Raw genomic sequence first — 19,231 nt, 5'->3', positions numbered from 1 at the left:
TTTTGGGTGTTTTTCTTGATTTCAATAGAGGATTCTTAATTGGGAGATGGTAGGAATGAAAGGAATATGGTTTAGGATTCAAAATAGGGGAAAAAATTTTGTGAGTTTGGCTGTAGGTGGGGGGTTTTAAGGTTTAATTTCAAAAAGTGGCTAAATTACAACATAAATGCTCACAGTTTTGACTCTGTTACAATTCAGTCCTTTTTCTAAAATTATGGGTTTCCAAACCTCTTTTTCAAAAATTGATTTGATTTTCCAAAAATCATTGTTAAACCATTATCGAGATACCATAACATAAAGTTTTGAACACTCTAAGGCTAAAATTTCTAAAATACCCCTAAAACTCCTAGGCCTTATTTTGGGGTGTTACATACCACACCTTAGAACATTGATATAATAGTCATTTCATTGATATCCTTTTCAATTATGTCATTGCTCCGAGGATGTCGTGGTATCTTTCAACCAAGGTCTTACACAATCCCGAAGTGACGCCATAGTATCTTTCAACTATGGTCTTGATCATTTTCCAGTATAGTGCCGTAATATCTTTCAACTAGGTTCTTAACTGTTCCGATTTAATTCTATAGTATCTTTCAACTATGGTCCTTCCTTCTCGATTATAATGCCATGATATCTCTTAATCATGGTCCTTTCCTTTTCTCAAATCAATGAATCCAATCACCAATTTATAGACATATATAAATAAGTATCAATTTACTTCAAGAAATCAAATGAATTACTTTAATTGAATTATGAACTTACCTAGACTAAAACGGTTGCAAAAACAACTAGTCCAGAACTTTAACTTTTCCTCGATTTAAATGCGGTTGTAGCGTTTCTTGATCTAAATAGTGATTTCATTCAATTAATACTTTTCCACCACTTAATAAGTAATTTTATACAATTTAGCTCTTCCATCACTATTTTATAAAATTACCCCAACATTTTAACTTTTGTACAAATTAGTCCCTAAACCTGAAACTTGCAATTTGACTATTTTTAAAGAAAAATCATGTTAGCCAAATTTACTAGGGACTAGGGACCCTCTACAACCCATATTTATCATGTTTTCACAAAAATTTCATGAAGTTTTACTATTTAAACAATTTAATCCCTAAACATTAAAATTACTAAAAATTACTTAACGAAATACTTCTATTTAACAACCAAGCTTAACAATCTATCAATTAAATTTACAAGTACACTTAAACCATTCATGGTAAATCCCTAAAATTTTAACAATCTTACGAATTGGCTTCCAGGTTAGCTAAATTAAGCTAAAACGATCACAAAAATATAAAAATCATTAAAAACGAACCTCAAAATCTCACACATGCATGGGAGAGAACTTGGCCGAAGCTCCTTGGTGTCAACAATGGTGTTCTTTCAGTTTAGTTTAGAGAAGATGAACATAAAAAAATAAAAATGATATGTTTGTTTATTTTATTTTTAACTTAACTTTTCTTTTAATTTTTATTAAAATATAACATATAAATTAACAAATTTTAAACACCAACCGTGAATACCATTTGCCTATGGTATTATTGTCACATAAACCCTTGTGACATTATTAATTTAACTATTGAATACCTTTAATTAATAGAATTTAACTTTTGTAGCTTTTATGATTTGGTCATTTTAATTAATTAACTATCCAAACATTAAAATTTCTTAACCAAATTTCAATACACTAATATAATCATTCCATAAATATTTAATAAAAATATTTACTAACTCGGTTTATAAAAACGAGGTCCCGATACCTCATTTTCTAAAATCACTTGACTTAGAGATTGAGCACTTGAACTTAACTATACGACCAATTAATAAAATTTATTAAATCAAAATTTCAATAATATTATAATTGACTCATAAATATTAATTAATAAATTTTCAAACTCACACGTCGGATTTGTAATCCCGAAACTACTATTTTCGACACTATTGAAAAACGAACTGTTACAATTACACAATCGTGTTGTCGGGCGATCTGATTTATATTGCTAACCAACATTGGGGGACATATCAATAGGAAATCTTGACGAATTCACACCACCTACCTAAACATCATCAAAATGGATATATATCTCTACTACCGTATTCGCAATTGAAAAATATGCACCAATCATCATCATTGCCATTCAACTCAATTGCAGGAAACCTATTTGGATAAAATGATGTCAAAAATCTATATTTCAAACTAGATAATCTCTTCTGACTTTCACCTTGGACTTTTCTACTAAATCTTTACGCAAATTCAACCAATTTGATGCTCTTTATGAATGCAATGCTTAGAGGATCACCTTGGACTTTTCTAGTAAATTTTCACACAAATTCAACCAATTTGATGCTCTTTATGAATGCAATTCTTACAGGACTTTTCTATTAAATTTTTACGCATATTCATCCAAATTGATGCTCTTTATGAATGCAATGCTTATAGGATGAACAAATTCAAATATGATCCCAATTTCAATGTCACAAATTTATCCCTTATGATAAATAATCATGAAAAATATGCTACTCATCTTACATGCTAAAACCTATATAACATTATATGAGAATATTATCATATACATATATCACTAGTTATAATATTACAACAAAATTACTAAAACATTATAATATCACATTTTTGAACAAAATATTAAGGAGTGAGTAACGATATGATTTTAACAAAATTTTTAACTGATAGATTGGGAATCGATAAGAATCAGATGAACGGACTAAAACATCAATTGAACCGACAGTTAAATCTCTTTTCTTTTTTATTTTTAAATTTTAATAATTTTTAATTGAACCGATTGGATTGATGAACTGATGGCTTGATTAGTTCAACCATTGGGCAAGAGCCTTGGCCCTCTTAGCCAAGGGATATACCATTCAATGTATAAATGTTTATGGTAAGTGGTGAAATTTTATAATTATAATAGTAATTTTTATAAATGAATAGATTTTAAAAAGTGAAAAAGAAACCGAATTTCTTTTGGTCAATCATCAATTATTTATTCTGTGGTGTTTTGGAACTTCCAAATCTCATTCACTATTAAATAGATTTAATGGACCTTTTGGAAACTGAAACGAGAGGCCAAGCCCAAACATCAAGGCTGAGAGGACCAGAAATGCAAAAACCAATGACCAATTAAGCCTACTCACATGTTAACGTGGATCTCTATAATCTTTTGGAGGAATTAGACTCTGAATTTCATAATATTTTAAGCTCTCAATCAATTAGCTTTTCTAATTCCATCGACAACATAGATTATACATGTCACAAAAAAAAAAAAACCTCCTAAATTTTAATGTATTATATCTAAATTCTCCATTAAGAGTAAAGTCAGAAAATTATTTGAGTCAACTAGTTATATATACTAAATTTTTATAAGATAAAATTTATCATTTTTAGCCTTGTGTTTTTATTTTATTTTTAAATACATATGTTTAATATTGAATTCAGGCGTTTTAGATATGTTGTACACGAGGTAACATCTCACGTATATAATAAGCGATATAAAATCTGAATAAACCATGAGATGTAATGTGGCCATTGTTCATCTTATTTTTTAATAATGTAATAGAGTATTTGATCTCTTTCCATGAAAATGAAGCATATTTCATAATTAATTGTTTAAGTAGGATAAAAAAATTAATCATTATTATCGTGATTACAAAATATATAAACCGAAAAAGGGAAGCATTGAAGCAATAAATAAAAAATAAAAGGCGTAGGTAAGGCAGTAGGGACGCGGCTAAGGAACATCCAAGATGGATGAAAGTCAATGTATTGGGTTTTGAACTGCCCCATTAAATACATCAATTTTCTTCTACTTCTAGAAATCTAGGACGGGATTAAGGAACCTTTACACGCTTCTTTGCCTAATCTTTTTTCATACTTAACCCAATCCACGCTGCAATACTTTTCACACCTCAAATTTGATTTGAAGCAAAAACAAATCCCAAATTCTCTGTTAATTAGCAATGAATAGCAGCAGCAAAGAATCGCAGCCTAATTACCCCACTATCTCACCTGATGAATATACCAACCCTTTCCATCAACAGCCGCACATGGAACCTGCAGCGGCCACCGCGGAGGCACCCGCATCAACATCGTCCTCGCCTCCTCCACCTCCTCCAGAACAGTCTGAGAAATGGGGGACTCATATCATGGGAACACCAGCTGTTCCCACATGTCATCCAGACAACAAGAAAGCAGCATTGTGGGGTGCTGGTGACCAAGCTCAATACTACCATCATCCATACCTCCAATATTCCCCCGTCGAGAAATCAAGCAATAACCCCATGGATTCCATGCTTCAAGTCTTCAACACCTGGAGTCACAAAGCTGAGACCATGGCCAATAATATCTGGCACAATCGTATGACCAATAACCTAGCTAGTCTTGTATTAATTTCCCTTCCAAGAATCCCAGCTGATTAACATATTTGTCGTTCAATGGTTGAACAGTTAAAACAGGACCATCTGTATCGGGAGCTGCCTGGGGGAAGATGAACGTGACAGCCAAAGCAATATCAGGAGGTGGATTCGAATCGCTTTATAAGCAAACATTCGGAACGTATTCAAACGAGAAGCTGAAGAAATCATTCGCATGCTATTTATCGACTTCGACAGGACCAGTAGCGGGAACACTTTACCTATCCAATATCCATGTAGCTTTCTGTAGTGATCGCCCTTTGTCATTCACAGCACCATCAGGGCAGGAAACATGGAGCTATTACAAGGTAATGATACCACTGAGCAAAGTAGGGATAATAAACCCAGTGATAATGAGGGAGAATCCATCAGAGAAATATATACAGATTGTGACGGTGGATGGACATGATTTCTGGTACATGGGATTTGTGAATTATGAGAAAGCGTCAAAGCATCTGTCTGAGAGTGTTTCCAGTTTTGTAGCAACTGGGATTGCTGTTCAACCTTCACCTGTTGCATCATAAACACAGGATTTTATTATATTGTTCCTTTCATATTTTACAGGCCTTTTCTTTTGTTTGGAGATTTTGGGTTCGGCTTGTCTTAGATTTATTCCATCGATTGTACCATTTTTGTAAAATAATTGATTATTTCGTACACCTTTTGTTCAATGTAAAAAACTTCCAAAAAGATATTAACGCCGTTGCCGGGGATCGAACCCGGGTCGCCCGCGTGACAGGCGGGAATACTCACCACTATACTACAACGACACATTAGCATACGCTTGATCTTTTCTGTTTTAATTGGATAGATGCAACCTTCTGCATATAAATTTTTCAAAATGTCGAAAATTTAAGTTATTCATTTTGTGAGAGAATTTTAAATGGTTAATATTTAACAAAAAAAAAATATTTGAAACCTCCACCATTTGAATTTGAGTTTTCGGAGAGTAAGTGTTAATCCTTTATTTAATTAGCTCTTTTTGAATATAGTGTATACGTGTGTGGTGTGAATATGTCTCTATCATGTGTGTCATGTGTGTGAGTATTAAATAATAATAAAACTATTTAAGTAGATTTGTAGAATTTTTGAAGCAAAAAAGCAAATTTTTATTTTTGTGATTTCATTGATCAGTACTTTTACAAAGGAAATAAAAATCTTAGGACACTAAAACATGCACATAGAAAACACATAAAGGAAGTGGTATGATTGTTTAACATATTGGGGAGACATTTGATTCCAAGAATTAAATTCCGGACAAAAGCGAAAATCACAAACACAAGTCACAATATCGACCGTCAACCACCAAACTGAATCTAGAGAGTTGATATGTTGAATCCATTGATGACATACAAGTCCATTCTGGGAAACCTGCGAACACTGAACAAACATTACATCCATCAAATCAAATCAAAACAAATTGGCTTGGACATTGGAAAACTGAATCACCATAAACTTACAGAAAATTGGATCACCAAATACTTGAGAAAACCTCCCTCAAGGGAGGTCTAAGGCCAAATCCTTCGACTTAAAATTATTTTTCTGAAAAGAGTGGTCTCCTTCAGTTAGAAAAAGGTAAGTGGCTGGCTAGGAGACTGTAAATGGAGGGGGGAGCTAGCTAGGTTGAAAGAGACCAGCGGTGGTGAAGCAAAAGGGTGTTTATGGCGACAAGGGAAGGAGAGAAGGAAGTAGCAGGCATGGTGAGCCAAGGGTAGGCTTGTGGGAGGTCGCCAGAGGTGGACTTCCAGTAGGAGCGATTATGGGGGAGGAAAAATCAAAAAAAGGAGAAAATGAGCAGAGATGAAGTTAGAAGGCCGAAATAAAACTTTAAAATTTGGGGGGGGGGGGGGAGGCCAAGCTATGTTTTAAAAAAAAAAGAATTAGATTAATATAATTAAAATTTAAAAGGGACCAAATTATAAAAATTTCATTTATTCGAATAAGTAAAGAACTTCAAATGAATGTTTTCCCATTTGATCAAGGATCTCGCTTACGTCCTCCTTAGCAAGCGTGTGAGAGAGAGAGAGAGAGAGAGAAGAGAAGAGAAAAGCCCACAGCCCGCCTAGAGGCCGGTGCTGCTGCGGACAAGGTAAAACTTTGGGATGGAAAGGGTGAGCGGCTAGTTTGCAAAGGAGGGCCAAGGTTTTCTTTGAATAATGACTCCACTCACCCCATCCTTCCCTAATCTTCTCCATCTCCATCATTTCATGACACTTGAGTCTAATGCAATAAAAATATCATTAGATTTGAAAACACAAATATTTTTAATAAAGTATAACAATATTTATTAAAATAAAATTACATTTTATAAATTGAGTTTTTTATTTTATAGTCTTACATGACAGAAGATTTAAAAAAAAAAAATCATTCCTGAAGTTGTTTATATGCGTGTGTACATACATGTATATCTCACAGGCTACAACATTAATTAAAATGGAAAAGATTTGAGAAAAATAGAATACATATATAAGTATTAAATCTCAAATTTGTCCCATCCATCAGATATCACAAACCAGTTCTCCCACTTCCAGGATTACCTGCTTGAATCAAGTCTAGGATTTGGGACTTGGATTCACTTGTTTCACCTTCCACAAACCTCATTTAAAACCCCATCTAATTGCAAAAATCCAAACTTAAAAAAAAAAACCCTATTTTAATGGAAACATAAAGTAAGGTTCCTGCATTGCGTTGAGTGGTGACAGGTTATAGATTTTGGTTTTTCTCAGCTCAGCAAACCATACCTAGCGCTTCTTCTTGCTTGCTTTTGCGGCACTGGCTTTCGATGGGGTAGCGACTAGGTAGATAAACAATAACACTATTGAGACCACAGATAATTGAGATCCATATTTAGAAAGCAGCCTCTGCAACTCAAGTTATGACATGAGAGAAAAAAAAAAAAGTTCAGAGCTAGAAGAGACAGCAAAGGTCCATTTATTTTTAATTGTTATATAAGATTAAAAAAAACTTAAATCCTAAAAACTTATCAAAAGAGCAAGTCATTCCCAAAAATGGGATGCATAAAAATAATCTATTCCTCAACCACAATCTGGCTATCTCTGTATGCATGCCAATTCTTATCCATCAAGATTTTAGAGGCTTGATTATTTAACAAATATAGAAAGAACCATTCATTACCTTAGCCTTCAATATTTAGTCACGACCAGAGCGAATTCCACGAAAAACAAAAAGAATAAGCCTTTAGTAACATTGAAAACAGGAAAATATATATTGAAGAGCATTAATTCATTGTTTATTCTTATTCTAAATAGAACTAACCCAATCAAGCTTGTTTTCAGTAGGTCTTTCAGCTAAGATGTCCAAAGGCAAGATTGGAGTTGAATATGCTTCCTAAAAACACACAACAAAATACGGCATCAAAGCTTGTTTTCCACCTTTGTTTTTACTTCACTTTTCTCTTAAATTTCAAGGAAAACAGACTCTGTTATGGATCTCAAACCTGTAGAGACACCTTTGTGGGAACACGGTAAGTAATAACTGCTGGTGCACCATGGAACATTCCTTGTCTTTTAGCATCTATTTCAAATGAATGTGATAAAATGCCACCACTGAAGATCATAAAGTTTCACAATTTAATTATTCAATGTAGGAAGAACTGATTAAATAGAATTACAGAAAGGCAATATACTCACGCATCAAGTCTCTCCCATGAATTTGAAGTGTTACCGCTGATGATATCAAATAAATCTTTGGGCCAGCTATCATCGACAAGACTCACATCATACGCCGTCCTATTTTTTTATTTTTTTCAGAAAGAATGTTCCTCAAGTTAGATAATATCCCCACACCACAATAATGCATTTGAAATCTAAAAAAACATGAAACTTCAAAGGTGCATCAGCAGGAACATGGCCAAAGACAATGTGCCCTGTTTTCATATTAACAAAGCACAAGTTTCTGAAATTGTCACAAATTTTATTCAAGCATCAATTTGATCATTTAGTAACATCACTCTTCTACATGAATTGACAGTAAGAAATTTGAAAACTCATTAAATAGGCAAAATTTTAGAGGGGGAAAAACTTATAAGAAAAGGGAATGATATTGTTCATAATTATAGTTCGATAAAAATTATCAGATTTGCAACTTCATCTAGCTTCTCTCAGATCCAAATAACTAAAAACTAATTCAAATTCTATTTACGTTCACTTCCTAAAACGAAATGTTAAACAACTCAAAAGAAAAAAAAACATAGCTTCAACTCGTAATCGAAATTTAAGATTGATTCAAAATTTAATAACTTCCGTTTTGACGGAGAAATCAGAGGTAGATCTGCACTAAAGGGATTTTATATAAATATGACGAGAAAGGGAGAGAGGAAACGCACGCGAAGCCTTGATTGTAGATGTCGATAGAGACGGAGACGCGTTCAGCGCCGGATTTAAGTCTGGTGAGCGAAGCCTTCTTGTGGGAAATAATGAACGGAGCGTCGCCGGCGGCGGTAGTTGCAGATAGCAAGAAAAGAATAATCAATGCCTTGATCAATGGATTTCCGATAACTGTCTCCATGGGTCTGCCGGAAATGAAGAAGATTTAATATATTATTATTGTTTGAATTCTGTTTAATAAGAAATCCAAAATGGGTGAAGAGCTGAATAAACGGACAAGAATAGGGTTCATATATCCAGCTGACCAGACAATAGACAAGGACTGCAAATCCAGTCAGCGTAGTTTAACCAACGACGTCGTTTACGTCTTTATTTATTATCTTTATTTTAATTATGAAATAGTTATGTATAAGTGATATAGTTATAATAAAAAGAAAGAAAGTTTAGGGTTTGCAAGAAATCTGCAGCACGAAGCATTAAAAGTTAAAAGCATGCATGTCCAGAAAATGCAAAGAATGTCATTTGCCAAATTAATTCTCCCATGTGTAAAAAGATTATTTCATTTTATCGCTTGCACCGCTTCAATATTTGTTTATATTCAATATATATATCGAGCACCGATACTGACATCAGCCATATCTTCTGCAATTTTTTTAAACAAAATAAGAAAAGAAATCATCATCCATGAGTGCTTTTTCCTCATTCACATATAAATATGATATAGAATCATACAACATTTGTTGAGAGAAAAAGATAGAAATGAATGAAGGTTTCAGCTGCATGATGCTCCACGAGTAGCTTGTTGAAAGGAAGAAGAGAAAGGGTCTAGCATGATAGAGAAGAGGCTGTCAGCTTAGCCAAGGATGATTGCCTGTCACCCAAACATGGGTACCATGAGCTGCAGGCAAGTCATTCTTGGCTACCAAACAAGACTCTTTATCTTCATGGAAGACCTTCTCTTCCCCGTAAGTCTTAAGTCTTATGCATGCATGATTCTCCATCATTACTCGGCTTTAACTTGATGTATATCCAATGGGGCGGAAGATAAGGCCTAGCATGAACGAAAACAGCCTGTCTAGTTAGCCAAGGTGACTGCCTGGGACCCAATCAGGGTTTTTGATGTATTAAAACCTCGTGAACATTAGGTGCAGGCAAGTCATCCTTGGCTACCAAACAAGACTCTTTATCTTCATGTTAGACCTTTTCTTCCTCTCTATACTATGCATTCCATGCCATGCCCACACAACACTTTGAAACTCAGTATTTATAGCAAATGAAATCAAGAATAGAGATCAGATTCGGGTTGCCACTTAATAATAATTTTGATCCTATCTCATCTCCTATGAGTGTTCTTTTAATGTGCTACATCCTGCTCTGCACTTCTCGCTGCCCATAAAAGGAATATATTCGCTTCAACATGTAGGGACCTCATGTTTAGGTGAGGTGATCTCCACAAGGATTAAAGAAAGCTCTCGAAGTTTCTGGCGATTCCACTGTTCACCCAGCCGCACTTGAGCCTGCCAACTTGCCGCAAAGCTTATCCCCTGAAAAGATATATGAGATAGGGCGGTGGTTGTAGCTTAATCTAGATATGTATGACGATGCCCCCTTCTTATCAATCTAGCTAGGTTTTCATTTATATATGTGCACTCTTTGGGCTTTGGTATGGCTGGCTCAAGCTCAAGCTGTTTATTATTATTATTATTATTATTATTATTATTATTATTTATATTCTTATTGTTTGGTCCATATTTATGGTTTATGGTTATTCCTCTCGACGATGTCATCTCTAAAGTTTTAATATATATACTCTTGTTGAAGATGTAACTTATCTTACCGTTGCACTCTGTTAGAACATTTTCAAATATTTATAATGTTGTAATAACTATAAATGAAAATTATAATTACTCAAAAGTTATATTTTTTGGTTATTGACAAAGAATTATAACTATTCAAACAATATTATTTGAATAATTATGTTTAATTAAAAGATATTAGATGAACAATTGTCTCTTTTAGATATGTGATTATTCAGAAAAGACACATATTGAAAGATATTTTTATAAAGAGAAATAAAAATTCTTATAAATAGGGGTGAGATTTCATTTAAAATACATACCAAAAATTCTCAAAAGTTATTGTATCCTTGAGGTTCGTTTTCTTAAAGCTCATTTGCACACCGAGTATAAGCAAGGCCAAATAGAACCTTAAAAATAGTAGTTTGATACCTACCTATTTCTTCACTTTCTATTCGAATTGTTGTTCCTATTCTATTTATATACTCGAGATTTTTCTCGCCGAGGTTCTGTACTAACACACCCAGTATTTGTTAGTGCTAAAGCCCTCTTTGTGATGCTATGTTTTTGCTACAGTTTAAGCTCAGGGGTTAGCTTCTGTTTGAGTTTAGAAGGTGAAAATTTTATGAACTCGAACCATTTTGACCACTCCATAATATATGTAGTGCATTTCCCCGTTTATAGATGATTTTGACTTCCGCTCAACAGAAAGAGAGCACAAAATCTAGTAAAGGCCCACTGGTCAACACATTTGCTGATTTTAGAAACCTAAAACACAGATCAATTATTTGGTGGGACACATGATTCCCATTGACACCAAATTTAGATGCTCCAGCTGACCTGACTTAACCAAAAACAAGTCAAAGCCGCTGCCACTAAGCAAAGGCTTTTGTTCTATTTGACTACCCATGCATGTAGTATTTATTCTTTCTTCTTTAAGCATCTCTGACTGTCCATATCATTTATGGACATATACTTTGCTCCTTTCAGTCATTTCCCTTGTCTGCCAAAGCCACTCAAATCTTCTATCTGTAAACCATTTAACTGAAGCCTTTTGTATTACCAAATTTGGGCCTCAACAAGACTACAAGGATTTTGGATTTAAGCCTTAACAGCATCCATTTCAGCCATCAATAAGGCCTACAAAGCGGTTTGTGATAAACATCATTACCCAAGTTGTTTGTATAGACATGTGTTGCTTCTTTTGAATGAATAAATAATAATAGAAAAGAGAATTACTTGCATTGCATGTTTCCACAATCATGTAGATACTTGTGACTTTTACCCATTACTTGAACCGCTGATTTAGGTAGCAATGAATCTGAATCAGCTTGGCCTTGGAAATCGATTTAAGCAAAAACCAAGGTTAGTGGTTGACTAAAATATAAGGAAGAAAACCTTCACTAATTCATGCTGTTGGTACAATTGTCTTGTTTTGCCAAGTTGGATAAAACTGGATTTCTCATCTATGAACCAGCCTGTATCCTGTCCAGGGTAACATGGTGTATCGGTGAAGTGAAGGGGGTAATTTTGATACTTTTGGCAACACACTGACACTGCAATGCATCCATGATGGTGGCAGAACCATGTTCAACCCTGGTTGTGTTGACACCTGATCTATAGACAACTACTGACCTTCCATTTTCTTTTTGTATACACACACACATATATATTGTTGACTTCCATGTACATATCATTTTCTATTGGTTCCGCAAGTAAACGCAAATCATACAAATTTTCTCAGAGATCTATAGTTTATTTTCTCTGGTATTAACTTGTTGAATCAACAAAAGAAAATCCTAGATTAGAGGTTAATCTATCTTAACTAATTCTAAAGTTACTTTCACTTGTATCCAAGTTAATTTTCTGATTTTAATTGCTTGCAGCAACCCACATCCCTATGTCATATGAATGTAGTCCATTTAAAACACTGTTTGGATTATTATATATATATATACGAATATCAATGTGAAGAGTAGATTTGAAGAATTAAATCTAAAAAAGTGAATTGGCAAATCCAAGGGTTGAAACTTCGTACCAAAAATGGTGAACCAAACATGTAACACCAGTTGTCATTTGGTCCATACATGAAGGATAACCCCCCACGTGCACGCTTTCAGAAAACCATAATAAAAACATATCTACACCAACTAGCTAGTTGCTTGAAGATAAGTCCAGATTTCAGCTTTAATGCATCCAATCTAAAATTCTAGCTAAAAACTAGCTCATACATGGTTGCAACATAGCCTATATATAAGTATAATACCATTCCAAAATTAAGTACAGTTGGGATACTATTGCAACATAAAATTGAAGGATATATTACAGATGTATGAGTGATATTCTGTATATGATACGTGTTTCTTAGAATTTTCTGTATGGGAATAAGCAGTTGCGTCAAAGAAATGAATAAATAATTTGATATGGGAAGTTTCATTTTGCTCCTTTAACAATGCCAACGAAGACTTCTATGTCTCAGCCATGTGAGATATGCCTCGGTCACTGGGCTTCCTATTCCCAGATTCTTTTCCCTCTTTCTCTCTCTCTCCATCTCTTAATATGAAGATATCAGCATTCCATTGCATCCTGGGAATTTCTTTTCTCTGTGTCTCTCTCTTTGTATACAGTGAGTTACTTCATTATCTCTGCTACACATGATACATAACATCAGTATTGGTTTTTTTCTTTTAATTGCTTTGATTCATTTCTTGCATGACCCTGGATGCTGTTTTTGTAAGTTCAAATACACTTGTTTTAGTTATGTGTGCTCAAGCTTTTCTCCTTTTTTATTAGTTATTCAAGTGGCCTTATATGTGCCTGAATTCCCACAAGTACAATTTGTGGAAATCAAGTATAGATAATTTGAATGATTTTTGTAGGATGTTAATTTGTGAAAAGAATCCCCAGGGAAAAAGATGGGGTGCACTTATTCTGTGTATGGAGTTGGGAGGAAAAAGAAGCTGAGTATCCCAGAAGTGGTTGTATTTGCTCCTTGTATGAGGATTCCAGCACAATGTGATCTTCAAAGAGCCCTCAAGGGTCTAATACCGGGTGATGTTATCGACAAATTATCTTGTCTAAGGAATCGGATTGCACTTGTTGCAGACGACACCGGTACTCTCTTCATATCTATTTTCACTTTTCTTTGGGTAGTTAATGTATTATGATGAGTCTTGTTATCTAAATTGGAACCGTGGATGTTGCAGGTGGATCCGCGATTACTGAACTGCGGCAGGCACTGGAGGAGTACTTGTCAATTCTAATTGGACTTACTAAGAAAGGTTTCATAATCTGCAACTCTCTGGCTCTCCCTTTGTGTCCCATGTTTGTCCTAAGATGTTATAAACTGTGCATATTGCAGAACATGGCCTTGAGAACTTGGTGGAATTCAAGTGGAAAAATTTAGTAGATGGAAGACAAGTATGTTGTTCATCAAATAATACATACATGGTTTCTTCTATAATTTTGTTCTTGCTTGGCATGTAAATAATTTTGTAACCAAGTCCGAAATGTGCAGGAGACTAGCGTAGCAAATGCCTGGTTTGAATTGCTATCTGTTGTTCACATGATGGCTATGCTCACATTATGCGAGGCTGACACAATTATGATCCCCAAGGATTATTCTGGTTCTGGCTTTAGGGTCGTATCTACAGGTTTATGCCCTTTTTCAAGGATCCAATTTGGCAATTTCAAATTTCAACTATGGTTACTTTAATCACTAACAATCATCTGTAATAATCACCACTAGATTGTAAGAGAGATGCTGTTGATTTATTGCTCAAGGCAGCAGGGTACCTCGAATTTTGTGTCCGGAATGTACTCTGTTGTATACCACCAGAAATCAAGTGTGTACATAAATTTACAGCCCTTGAAAACATTGTTTTACTTACTAGCATATTATTAACATGAACATCTCATCAATATTCCCAGGAAAAGTATGTCAAAAGATTTGCAGGATGGTGTACTAGAAGCCATTTCCATCCAAGCATTAGGCCAGGTATCCATATCGCTGAAAAAAGTCAATGGAAATGGATCTTTGATTTCTTGATTTAAATTAAATGGAAATGGACGTTTGATACAGGGAACTGAAATACAGCTTGGATTAGCTATTGAAAGTCAAAAGGCTACTTTATCAGTGAAAAGGAGGTTGGCCTGTGAACTGCTGATATATTACAGTCAGGTTTGTAGTTATAATTCTAGCTTTTGGTTGTATGAATTCAGGTTTCAGCCATTACAGTCAGTTTTCTTACCTATTGTATAACCAGGCTTATCAATGCATTTCTGGATGTGACTTAAGCCATGGATATGGAAAGAAACATATGTGGTTCATCAAATGGAAATTCCTTGAAGCAAAGGTTTTAACCACAGTCCTCTAATACCAAAAACTTTTTGAATAGGAATCTAACTTTTTCTTTTTATGTAATTGTATATTCAGGCTGCTGCTTATTACTACCATGGTCTGGTTCTGGACAAGGGTAGTGAACCTACATGCCATATCAGTGCTGTATGCTGTTTTCTAGCTGCACAAGAACTACTTGTAGAGAGCAAGAAAGCCTGCATAAGCTTTTGCCTTGCAACTCCAGTAACCAGGTTGGTTTCAATCTTAGGATAGGAACATCCATAGTTGTTATGCTGTCGTCTATGTTGCTCCTACATGGGGTTAAAATGTCGGATACGAATATATATCTTACTTTCTTTTTCTTTTGTTGTTCTTTTTGGTGGAAAAGGGCACCTCCACTTTGGGGAGCTATGAAGCATTTACATCAGAAAATACCAGAGGTGGCATCAAGGAAATCTCAGATGTATGGCTACCTCTTAGAACAAGAAAAGTAAGCAGTTTCTGATTAGTGGAGTTTAATTTATTTTTGTGAATAAATGGTTTAGGGATTTACTTTCAATATATTGGTGGTAAAACAGGGCTCTCCAATCCTTGCCTGAGCTACCAGATTTCCAACTATCACTGAGACCTGATGACTATGAATTACCTGCAATTGATCCAGCCTGGGATTCTGGAAACTGGGAAAAACAGGGCCAGCAGCCCCTTAAAGACCATCTCAATGACTCCGAGGATGAGATTGAAACTGAATGAAACCACCTTATTTACACTCATTGTATCTCTATTCTTATACAACTAGTTTACCTTATAATTTATACAGTAAGACAGATGGTCACATGCAATGAATGATTGTTAAATTGTTACTTTCATGTTGATCATTAGCATTGACTTGGTGGTGTTCAAGACTTTTGATGTTTGATAGGGAGGAAGTGTGGTGGTCCAAGATTTGAACATGAGATTAGGTGTCAACCAACGACTCGATAATTAATGCAACTACCTTTAAGAGGTGGTTCGAAACATAGTGTGTGTATTTTCTGAACATGATAAATAACACATAAAGTACGAATTTTCAACTATAAAACATATTGTAGCTCCTACTAGCTAGAAGTGTAATTTCTAAAGCAACAGCATCAGAGATGAAAAATTTCAAGACCTGGGTTGAAAAACCTGCTTCCCTTTGATGGTTACATAATGTTCAAGGGCATGCTTGCCTTTCATTGCGTTGGTACTCACCATTGGCCTCATACATCACTTTGTTGCTGGACATAACAGCAAGAGCCAAGTAGGACAAGAAAGCCACGTAAGACAACACCATGGATATCGTCATGTGATTGCAAAAGCTCTTCACACGGTTACAAACAGCCATCCAACCCATTTTTTCTTCTCCATACCTACTGATATAGCCCACCGCAGTCCCCGCCGCGCATCCGGATATGGCCAACACCGTAATCACCTGCAAATGCAATGCCCCATTTTCAATATTTCATCAAATTAGGATACTTTATTAACTTCCACCGTTTCAACAATAAACCAGCAATCTGCTTACCATGTCATGCAAAAACAGATAGAAACAGGTCTTGAGATTTGATCCTGAGCGGCTCAAATGGTAAACAAAGATCAATGAGAGTAGAGAAGATGCACATACAATGGCATCTGTCGCAAATAAAAACCTGTAAGAAAAAGAGAAAATGGTTAGCCATCGCAATAAACATACGAAAAATGTTGGACCACTGATTACCTCGTAGCAGATGAGTAGCTATAATGAGCTCTAATGGTGAATCCAAATAGAACAATGGTTTGGGAACTTGTTGCCATAACACAGATTGCAGCCAATGTGGAAACAGCAGCAAAAACCCTGAGCACGGTTTGAGCCATAAAGAGACTTGTTGTAGTGTTAAGTGACACTGCAAGGCTCAGTGATTTGGCTTGGACCATAAATGAAGCTTTATCTCTGGCAACCTCAGGTGCCATTTGGAGACCTCTTGCCAAGAAAGAAGGAGAACCAGGCTAAAGCAATTAACTGAGAGGAAGTGTGGAGGATGGTGGTGATGATTTTTGACACTTGCTAAACACCCCCAAAACTAATAAATAAGCTTGAACAAAATCTAACAGAAGATTGTCCCGACTTATAGGAGCAAGAGAATCAACAATGATGCGCTTCAACAACTTTGGATTTCAACTCTCAAGCATATAAAAAATCAAAAAGAAGGGGGATATCGTGGATGAATTAAAACTTGGTGAAGCTGGAATGGCACGTTTTCACTTGTAGAAGGAAACTTTGTGTTATTTCTTGTACTCAATAGTTATTATTGAAAAAGGACAAGGACCAACAACCTGCATAAATGTAATAAAATAGGGGGAGATGTTGGCAGTGGAAACAAATTAATTACAGTCTGACAAGAAGGAAATCGAGTTGGAAATTTCAGAAGGTGATTTGTCTTGTTTGCCTCAGGAAAGTAGGAAACTATCTTAATTGCTGGGTTTTGCAAGGAAACTAAAATGTATTAATGTCTTTGTAAATTTTGGGCATTTTTATTTTTATTATTGAAGTAGATGCCATGTCTCACTCTTGTGATTATAAAAGGTTACCTAATCTCTAAAAAAACACAAATAAGACCTAAGATGTAGCATTGATGGTAATTTGTGTGTTTAGTGGGGTTTTTTGTTATACAAAGAGACAACAAGTGCTTGTCATAACTATTACTTTTCTATTTAGTGAAAATATCACATATTTAGGTTTAAATATGCTATTAGTCCCTGTACTTTTATAGCATTTGAGGTTTAGTCCCTAAACTCCTAAAGTTATAAATTCAATCCCCATACTTTTTCAGTTTAAAAATCCTAATCTAACCATTATCACCGTTTGATGGCAAATTGACAAATGTTGATAGAAAGTACTTACGTTTCTAATCATTGGACTGGGCTTTCTAAATCAACACAGTTGGAGGACTTGATTTCTAACTTTTTAAGTACATAAACTAAATCTCAAATTTTATTAAAACACAAGGTCTAACAGCAAAATTTCACCTTTTTGGCATTAGATGTCAATCACCAGTGGAAAGGAACTTTTTCTTTCACTGTAATTTTATTTTAATTTTGATGGCCCTTTTTATAAAAGTTTTGATCCCACCCTTAAACACAAATCTTCTGTTTCTACTGAATCATATCTATATAAATTCCATCATTAATTTTATAATATACCCAACACATACAATACAATCATCTAAATATATAAAATACCCAAATCATATATATCAACAATATGCAAGGTGGTTACGTATATTAAATTATCTTGTTTAATTCATCTGGTTGAAATTATACATTATATTACAACATCTTGTTACTATTTAGGGCTATAAATGAATTGAGCTTGAACGAAAAAAAACTCTGTTCATGTTCATTTGTTTATTTTTAAGCTTGTACATATTCAGTTTGTGTTCGTTAAGAGTTTCAAAATTTTGTTCATGTTTGTTTATTTAAAATTATGTGTGTTCAGTTTTGTTTGGTTAATGTTCACGAACACGTTCATTTAACTTAATCGAACATGTTCACAAACAATGTTAATAAATAATAAACAAACAAACAATAAATAAATACATACACATATATATTGTTTAGATATAAAATAGTCAAATATAAATATTAATAATTATATTATAAATGAAAAATATAAACCAAGATAATTTTTATTAATATATAATAATGGAAATTTTATTAGAAAATATCATTAATAAATAAACGAGCTTGTTCGTGAACATAAACAAACTGAACACACCTCTATTCGTGTTCGTTCGTTTATTAAACGGATATAAAAATTTTATTCATACTCGCTTATTTAACTTAATAAACAAATGTTATACGAACAGTTTATCAAACATTCTGTTTATTTACATCCCTAATATTATTTGAGAATGTAAGGAATATAAGATTTGTTGTCCACAATAATACCATGTGGTAAGGTCCAATATATTTGACCCAAATGCCTCTCTAAAAAGGCCTAACCTCTCTTATTCGTTACAAATGGGCTTAATAATTGGACCTAAGTTTTCATCCTTATTGCCAAGGAAAAGAAGAGCCTATCCTATATCATGAAATCATTTAGCCTACTTTGGCATTCTAGTTGAATAATATTACTACATTCCATTTTGAAATCAACCACTTCTATTTCACATTGGATTAAGACCCTCCATTATGGAGACATAATACTACCCATGAATTAATAATATATATACACATATTGCCAGCAAACCAAAAAAAAAATATTTATGGAGATTCCTGTATTAAGAGGCATATTACATTTTATTTCTTTTACTTCAAAAATT

The 19,231-nt window shown here is 34.3% G+C and overlaps 4 protein-coding genes and 1 non-coding gene across 7 annotated transcripts; 2 read left to right on the top strand and 3 right to left on the bottom strand.

The window, feature by feature from the left end:
- Positions 1-3,850: 3,850 nt before the first annotated feature.
- LOC105769842 (GEM-like protein 5) lies at positions 3,851-5,088 on the top strand. Its single transcript, XM_012590760.2, has 2 exons — positions 3,851-4,375; positions 4,465-5,088. Exons 1-2 carry the CDS (start codon positions 3,979-3,981, stop codon positions 4,953-4,955), a joined length of 888 nt encoding a protein of 295 aa, XP_012446214.1. The 5' UTR covers positions 3,851-3,978; the 3' UTR covers positions 4,956-5,088.
- A 41-nt stretch (positions 5,089-5,129) lies between these two features.
- Positions 5,130-5,201, bottom strand: TRNAD-GUC (transfer RNA aspartic acid (anticodon GUC)). The gene has a single exon. It is a non-coding gene; the product is annotated as a tRNA-Asp (tRNA).
- Positions 5,202-6,874: 1,673 nt separating this feature from the next.
- Positions 6,875-9,055, bottom strand: LOC105769885 (uncharacterized). The gene is made up of 5 exons (XM_052634000.1): positions 8,777-9,055; positions 8,082-8,180; positions 7,889-7,997; positions 7,708-7,779; positions 6,875-7,298 (listed from the first exon to the last, which is right to left on the bottom strand). The coding sequence occupies exons 1-5, from the start codon at positions 8,956-8,958 to the stop codon at positions 7,173-7,175; spliced, it is 588 nt and encodes a 195-aa protein (XP_052489960.1). The 5' UTR covers positions 8,959-9,055; the 3' UTR covers positions 6,875-7,172.
- A 3,797-nt stretch (positions 9,056-12,852) lies between these two features.
- LOC105769850 (uncharacterized) lies at positions 12,853-15,784 on the top strand. Of its 3 annotated transcripts, none has more exons than XM_012590772.2 (12): positions 12,853-13,199; positions 13,481-13,687; positions 13,780-13,854; positions 13,935-13,993; positions 14,091-14,226; positions 14,322-14,418; positions 14,504-14,570; positions 14,655-14,753; positions 14,839-14,928; positions 15,009-15,163; positions 15,301-15,402; positions 15,491-15,784. In XM_012590772.2, exons 1-12 carry the CDS (start codon positions 13,064-13,066, stop codon positions 15,660-15,662), a joined length of 1,395 nt encoding a protein of 464 aa, XP_012446226.1. In that variant the 5' UTR covers positions 12,853-13,063; the 3' UTR covers positions 15,663-15,784. The 3 variants fall into 3 exon arrangements, with proteins under 3 accessions (XP_012446226.1, XP_012446236.1, XP_012446246.1); XM_012590782.2 differs by having other exon boundaries at positions 13,066-13,199; positions 13,453-13,687; XM_012590792.2 differs by having other exon boundaries at positions 13,180-13,306; positions 13,453-13,687.
- A 132-nt stretch (positions 15,785-15,916) lies between these two features.
- On the bottom strand, positions 15,917-17,389 carry LOC105769876 (CASP-like protein 1F2). The gene is made up of 3 exons (XM_012590824.2): positions 16,648-17,389; positions 16,456-16,579; positions 15,917-16,362 (listed from the first exon to the last, which is right to left on the bottom strand). The coding sequence occupies exons 1-3, from the start codon at positions 16,878-16,880 to the stop codon at positions 16,105-16,107; spliced, it is 615 nt and encodes a 204-aa protein (XP_012446278.1). The 5' UTR covers positions 16,881-17,389; the 3' UTR covers positions 15,917-16,104.
- Between the last annotated feature and the right edge of the window lie 1,842 nt (positions 17,390-19,231).

Source organism: Gossypium raimondii, chromosome 7 (genome assembly GCF_025698545.1).
Source record: "Gossypium raimondii isolate GPD5lz chromosome 7, ASM2569854v1, whole genome shotgun sequence".
NCBI classification, from domain to species: Eukaryota; Viridiplantae; Streptophyta; class Magnoliopsida; order Malvales; family Malvaceae; genus Gossypium; species Gossypium raimondii.
Note: the sequence above shows the minus strand (reverse complement) of the source record. Positions and strands in the feature narration are given on the sequence as shown.

Excerpts from the sequence above, each read along its gene's own strand:
- LOC105769850 (XM_012590772.2), top strand. The coding sequence starts at position 13,064 with ATGCCTCGGTCACTGGGCTTCCTATTCCCAGATTCTTTTCCCTCTTTC. Across the intron at positions 13,200-13,480 it reads TGTCTCTCTCTTTGTATACA|GGAAAAAGATGGGGTGCACT; the intron begins GTGAGTTACTTC and ends AAGAATCCCCAG. Across the intron at positions 13,994-14,090 it reads ATTTAGTAGATGGAAGACAA|GAGACTAGCGTAGCAAATGC; the intron begins GTATGTTGTTCA and ends CGAAATGTGCAG.
- LOC105769885 (XM_052634000.1), bottom strand. The coding sequence starts at position 8,958 with ATGGAGACAGTTATCGGAAATCCATTGATCAAGGCATTGATTATTCTT. Across the intron at positions 8,181-8,776 it reads ATCTACAATCAAGGCTTCGC|GACGGCGTATGATGTGAGTC; the intron begins GTGCGTTTCCTC and ends ATAAAAAAATAG. Across the intron at positions 7,998-8,081 it reads TCATGGGAGAGACTTGATGC|TGGTGGCATTTTATCACATT; the intron begins GTGAGTATATTG and ends TATGATCTTCAG.
- LOC105769842 (XM_012590760.2), top strand. The coding sequence starts at position 3,979 with ATGAATAGCAGCAGCAAAGAATCGCAGCCTAATTACCCCACTATCTCA. Across the intron at positions 4,376-4,464 it reads CAATAATATCTGGCACAATC|TTAAAACAGGACCATCTGTA; the intron begins GTATGACCAATA and ends ATGGTTGAACAG.
- LOC105769876 (XM_012590824.2), bottom strand. The coding sequence starts at position 16,880 with ATGGCACCTGAGGTTGCCAGAGATAAAGCTTCATTTATGGTCCAAGCC. Across the intron at positions 16,580-16,647 it reads AGCTACTCATCTGCTACGAG|GTTTTTATTTGCGACAGATG; the intron begins GTAATCAGTGGT and ends TTTTTCTTACAG. Across the intron at positions 16,363-16,455 it reads ATCTGTTTTTGCATGACATG|GTGATTACGGTGTTGGCCAT; the intron begins GTAAGCAGATTG and ends TTGCATTTGCAG.